The 6,266-nt window shown below is 48.6% G+C and overlaps 1 protein-coding gene across 1 annotated transcript; it reads right to left on the bottom strand.

Moving 5' to 3' along the window:
• Window positions 1-690: 690 nt before the first annotated feature.
• Window positions 691-4,605, bottom strand: GRXCR2 (glutaredoxin and cysteine rich domain containing 2). The gene is made up of 3 exons (XM_065644421.1): window positions 4,261-4,605; window positions 1,868-2,083; window positions 691-867 (listed from the first exon to the last, which is right to left on the bottom strand). The coding sequence occupies exons 1-3, from the start codon at window positions 4,603-4,605 to the stop codon at window positions 691-693; spliced, it is 738 nt and encodes a 245-aa protein (XP_065500493.1).
• Between the last annotated feature and the right edge of the window lie 1,661 nt (window positions 4,606-6,266).

The following is a 6,266-nucleotide window of genomic DNA, read 5'->3' as shown; positions in this document are numbered from 1 at the left end:
CTTAATAACTTCTATTTACGATAATAAATTATTGTACACTTTTAATAGCTCCAGGTTTGGGAAGCCCCTAAATGAATCATGGTGTCTGCTAAAGCAGATGTAAGAATCAGCAAAATCTTCAGGAAACGCTTGTGACGCTGAGGGGCCATTTCAGAGTTAACTACAGAAGACAGGGTAGTTTTAAAACATTCAGGAGGTTGATGCAGGGGAGGCACTGCTCTGCTGTGGTACAAACAGACCCGGCACCAAACTGCACCCACTGCTGCTGCTTGTCCTGGCGTTACCGGGCGCTGGCGGTCGAGACCCGACTCTGCTGGGCACCGGGTGCCTGGCGGGTTGGTGCCAGCAGGTCTGGCTGAGCTCCAGATGCCACAGACATTTGTGCAGGTGCTTCCCTCCCAAATGCAGAGTTTCCCCTGGTGTCAGTGGGTCCGTTCACGCCTGAGACAGCGTCTCTGCAGAACCCAGGTCTGGGCTGAGTGTAAACTTAGACGGGCGCATGCAGTAGACAAGGAGGACAGTTGGTAGCAGAGGTGAAGTATTCACATTTATGGTGAGATGTGTATAATGTGTCTTTCCCATCTTTTAAAAACTTGTCGTTATAGCAAGGCTGCTTGAAGGTTAAACAACTCAGGTTTGCACCCCAGTTTGCAATGGTGCCGGTGAGCTGCTCGGGGATGACGGTGCCGGTCAGGCGCAGACCTGGCAGGGCTGCAGCCCGCTCTCGTTGCACGCCGGACACCGCAGAGCCCGGTAGGACTCCTTGAATCTGTTTGCCAGCATTGAAAACTTGCTGCCATGGCACAGCGAGCAAGGAGCAGAGCCTGAGCCTTTGCACTGGGAACAGCCGTGTTCAGCAGCTCCTTCCTGAGAGAGAGAGCACAGAAAAAAAATCTGTTACTGGATGTCAGACACCAAAGTCGGTAACAGACTCAAAAGAGGGAAAATTCTGTCTCTTGGTCTTTTAAGCAATTGTTGCTCCCGACGTGCAGCTCTGCCAATACCAGTCAGTTCTCTCCAGCCAGGTCTCCAGCAGGCGAGGGGATGAGGAAGGCAATCGCTTACCCGGGGGTTCCTTTGGACACACATTCCCCCAAAGGCCACGAGTGATTTTTGGTCACTCAGACAGGTGTCTGCCGGGAGACGGGATGAATCGTGGCTTTGATGTTAAAGCCCTCTTTCTGAAAATCAAGTTTATTTCAAAACTGACAAAGGCCAAAATGCCTCCATAGCTCCTCAGGGCTGTTTCCCGGGCTCTGTGTGCAGGTGGCTGCAGAAGGACCAAGGTCACCTGCGCTCAGCACAGGAGGCTGCTCTTGGATCTGCAAAGCTGTAGCGCTTCAAATTTGCCCTGCACAACAACATGTTTTGTGGGATCAGATTATGGTCAGACTAATTGGGATTCCGACCAACAAAGACTAATCCGTGAGAAAACAAGTGGAAGGCACAATCTTATTTTAGCCAATATTAAAATTTTAGCCTCTGGCAGTCTCAACCACAGAGCAGCTGTGTTTAGCCTTGCCAGGCTGGAGAAACTCTGTCTTGCTCCTGTTTCACTGGGAGACGGTGACAAAGGATGGAGCTAAGCCCCGCTCCACGAACATCAGTGATCTCCAGGGGAAGGATCAAGTGGGAGACACCAGCATCTGGAAACAGAACAGCCGTCCCCAGAGCACAAACTGCAGTGCAGCGCCGATCGCTTATCCCCCGAGGGGGAAGAGGAACAAAGTGATGCTTTTAATCCAAATTTAGTCAAGTGTTACATACAGACACAGATGGGGCTTGGAGGCAGGTACTCAGTGGTCTGACCAGGGCTGTAAGATCCAAAAGACTTGGGGAAAAAGCAGCACTTCACATTTTCTCTTACCTGCACGTACTGGTTGCAGACGGCCTTTTTTTCCACATCTTTTTTATGTCCACCACCAAATCTTTCTTTCTGTTCCCGGTATATGGAGGCCCAGTCATTTATTCCCTCTGCCTGGATGATTCTTCTCATGAGCTCTTTCTGGTCCATTGGTGCACGGATGATTTTCAGGTTATTAGTGTAGATGATGATCTTGCCAAAATCTAGAATTGGGGAAGCCTGTAGAAGGATCTTATGAGCATCCCACCAGTACAAATACACTCTGCAGATGCTGACGGTCCAGCAGACCTTTCCCTGCGCCCGGTCACCTGCTGGGCTGGGGGCAGCAGGAGCCACCTCCCCGGGCAGAACCGCGGCAGAACGGCCCCAAAGTGCTGGGGGAATCAGGGCAGGACTCAGGTCAGACCTCGGGACCGGCACTGCCACGGCGTGCTCTGGTGGGGAAAGCTTTCTGGGATGTCACTTCTCATTCCAACCCATATGCGAGGAAAAAAAGCACAATTCTGAGAGCAGTGGCATTGGCAAATACAGAAAAGCAGCCTCTGTGCTGGGGTTTGACCTACATTTCTTCGAAGGATGAGTGGTTGGGAGGTGAGGGGGTGGAAAGGGGTTTTCATGGTTTTGGCCAGAAGCAGAAATTCCCCATTATGGTGACCTGTTCTGCAGCCTTTGATGAGGGTTTTTTCGGATTTAAAAGAAAGCTTTTCTTTGTAATTTATTAACACTGGCAAAAGGGTCAGATGACTAAAAATTCTCATCTAATACTAAATTGTGTTCCTAACAGTGAGGAGCCACTCCAGATAACCCTCTGTAGGACACATTTATTTGTATTCTTTTCTAATGATTTTAAAGCTAAGCTTAGTACAGTCAAACCTTTCTCTGAAAGCAGCGTTTTGCTGACCTGGTCCCTTTTTCCCTGTGCGCTGGGTGTCATATGGCAGCGACCACAGCCTATTGTCTTACACACTCTTCGTATTTCGCTCTGCTTAAGTATCTGCATTAGAAGCGATGCAAAAGGAGATGTTCTCCTTGGAAAACACCCTGCCAGGGTGACATGGGGGGACGTGGGGCTACGGCTCTCCTGCCATGGGGCACCAGCGTGCGAGGGGCAGGTGAGCACAGATCCTCACCGCTTGCAGAACAGAAGCCTTTAACAGCCTCGTCTGTGTTCCGCAGACACGGTGTCTCCAAATACCAAATGCATGTTGACACTAAACAGAGCCGGTACTGGGTGGTGTGATTACCAGGTATTTACGGTTAGGGAAACTAGGACTAGAGATGAGCGTTACCCACGGATACAGAACAAATTAATGGTATGGATAAGATCACATTAATGCTCTGTCTGCAGGCAGGAGAGATATTCATTGTGGTTTGAGATTTTCAGTTAAACTAGGTGCCCAGTGGATCAACTAAATATAGTTCAAATATCAGCCATCTGGGTTTCCTACAGGCAACTTTGATTAGCTCAAATAATTAATAGATTTTTAATGTATTCAAACCAAGGCCATAACAAGCATTTTATACTTTGTAAAGCCCTTTAGTCTCCTTAGCTGCCTAAGTGCCAGAGTGACCTTCCCTATTTATCCAAAGACCATGACAGGTGGTGACACAATCTCTTTGTACTGGAGCGGCTGGAGTACCTGACAGGAGCTTGCGTATCAGCGTGACATGGCCGTGTTATCAATAGTGCTGATATGCCATCATTGTAGTATGAATTGGTTAGTTGATACATCTAGATTTGATAAAACCAAATAGCAGTAAGAGATACATAAATCTAGCTCAACAGGGTAAGAAAATGAACGTAATCCCTGCCTACTAGTCAATTCAGCATATATTTCTGGCTTTTTATTAGGACTAAAGAGACACTTCTATGTCAATGGCATTAATTATATGTTAGCAAACTATCCAGTGAAACTCAGCTGGGATTTTCAAAGTAGCTGAAGGGTAATTGTGACTTGCCATGGATGCGTGGCTGGAGGCTCAGCACCAGCCAGCTCAACTCATGCAACTTTAATGTTTAAAACAGAACTCATTAAGATAATCTCTACCTTACATTTGACTGCTTTAGATGCATTAGGATTACTATGTATAGATATTGATATATATGGAAATGTTATTCTTATTGTACGAAACAGACAGATGCAGGTCAGCGAGAGAGGATGCAGCACAGCTGGAGCGACACTGGTGCCTCGCTGACCGCGCTGCTGCCAAACGCGGCTCCTGCCATCAGAGAGACTAGACACAGAAATCGCCCATTTAAAGTCCTGTCCTTACAGAAATGAGTTTTATATGAATGAGATTCCAGTCTGAGGCTCCCGCTGCCGTGAACTATGGAAATGGTTTATTCTGAGGTTGGTTCCCAGCCCGTCTGGCAGCCGGAGCTGGACAGCACTTACCCGGCAGCAGCTGTGGCTGGGCTGGCAGTCGCTGAGCAGCAGCGAGTTACTGGTGAGGCCGAATTTCGTGTCCTCTTTGAATATGCTGATCCGCTGGGCAGTCAGCTTGGCCGTCGGGTAAAACCTGTTGTCTGGTGTTTCCCCAGCCCCGCAGAAACGGTCCCCTGGCTCGAAGCTGTGGCGGAGAAAACGCCGAGAGTGCTCCTTGGCCGGGGGCTCCAGCTCCTGCCCGTCTTCGTAGACCTGTTTTAACACTCGGCCGCTGTACGAGGATGATATTTTGAACCTGACTTTGCGGGGCCTTCCCTCGTGCCGATGACTGAGTTTCTTCTGGTGCTCATCCATTATTAGGATGTCACGCTGCAGGTCCTGGAGATCAACTCCAAGAGCTTCGGGTCCAAAAGAAAACTCTCCCCAGCTTCCCCCAGCCACACAATGTATAATTCAAGGTATCTAGTAGTTCCTCTCATCTTACAGCAAAACTGACACCGCTGTATTAAATATTGATAGATATTCACAAAGAGAAAATATCGATGGTAGTGAAATATAAGGCAGGTTAGTGAATAGCGGACAGGCCGGCTTAGCACAAGAGGAAAGGAGTTAACGTGGGGAGGACAGGATTAAATAGGAAACCCTGCCCATGTTCTGAAACCATGGAAATGTTTCTGCTGTGCGCTGCAATAAGAACAACCCCAAATATACCATCCCAGCAGCTTTTCACAGTTTTCTGACAAGGTGAGAAGGTAAAAAGACAAGTTCACAGAAAAAGCAATCCAGCTTCACAAATAGCAAATGTGAATAATTCCTCTTCCATTCTCGCTCCAAAACCCTGAGAGTACAAAGCTCCATTTCATTCTAATCCAAATGTGTTCCTCTACAGGTTGGAGGAGATCTAATTAAGATTTTCTCTCTCCTTAGCTTTCAATCCCTATTTGTAATTCTTGCTGGCTTTCAGGGCCTTTTGACCGCTCTGGTTTTGCTTTTCATTTTTAAAAGACAGCCGCCTACCAAGAACCACCAGCGGCCAAATCCTCTGCTCATCCCATCCCTTGTGCACGCTCAAGGGGCACAGAAAGTGCAGCTGTTCTCACTTGGCCATTTGCCTTTCCCGCTGGCAAAGCAGATGTTTGCGGAGGTGCAGAGCAGGAGGGGATGTGCCCCACGTCAGCCTGAAGAGCAGGGACACGGGCGCTGGGCAGCAGCTCTGCCGGGCTCTGGGGATGGACGGCCTCGCTCAGCATCCAACCCAGGGACCCGAGGGACCCGAGTTCCTCAGCGCTCACACAAACCTCCATCAGGGTCACAGCGAGCAGTGCCAGCTACCTCCCCATGCCAGTCTGTCATTGGAGACCCCCACCGGTGACCCCACTGCCACTTCACGTTGTCACCCCATCGCGGTCCCACCCCTGCTCTGCACCCGGGGCTTCTGTTCTCTCAAGGGGGAGAATGAAGAGCACGAAATGCATCAACAGGGTAACTGCTGTCTGAGCTTTAAACATCTCCTGATACGCACTTGTATCAAGTACATGCAACAGGACCTAAAATCTCTCTTCTTTCAAGTTCCAAGATTTCAGTAAACTTCCACTATTAAATGCAGTTTCATTGAGTGGAGCTTAAACCGCGCCTTGTGCCTACATCCGCCAAGGCTGTCTTCATTCAAACCCAGCACTTTTAAAGCTTAATATTCTCAAGAGATTAATTTATCACTGTGATTAGAAGTTTGTCCGTGAGCTGCTAGGACAACAATTTAGAAGGCTGTGTACTAATACTACACAACACAGCCCTCCCAGCCAAGCGGTCTCCATGTGCAGACAGTGGTTTCTGGTTTCTGTTGTGACAGACGTTGCTCTTGCAGGTTTCTGGGCTGCTGGAAGCCTCGTCCTGAGTACATGTAAAAGATGTATATTCCACCAAGAGAACATGCATGGACAGGCCTGGGTAAACCTACAGCCACGGATACACCCTTTTCATTTCCAAAACACTATTATAATGTTCATGTCAGTTTC

This window comes from Caloenas nicobarica, chromosome 13, assembly GCF_036013445.1.
Source record: "Caloenas nicobarica isolate bCalNic1 chromosome 13, bCalNic1.hap1, whole genome shotgun sequence".
Lineage (NCBI taxonomy): Eukaryota > Metazoa > Chordata > Aves > Columbiformes > Columbidae > Caloenas > Caloenas nicobarica.
Note: the sequence above shows the minus strand (reverse complement) of the source record. Positions and strands in the feature narration are given on the sequence as shown.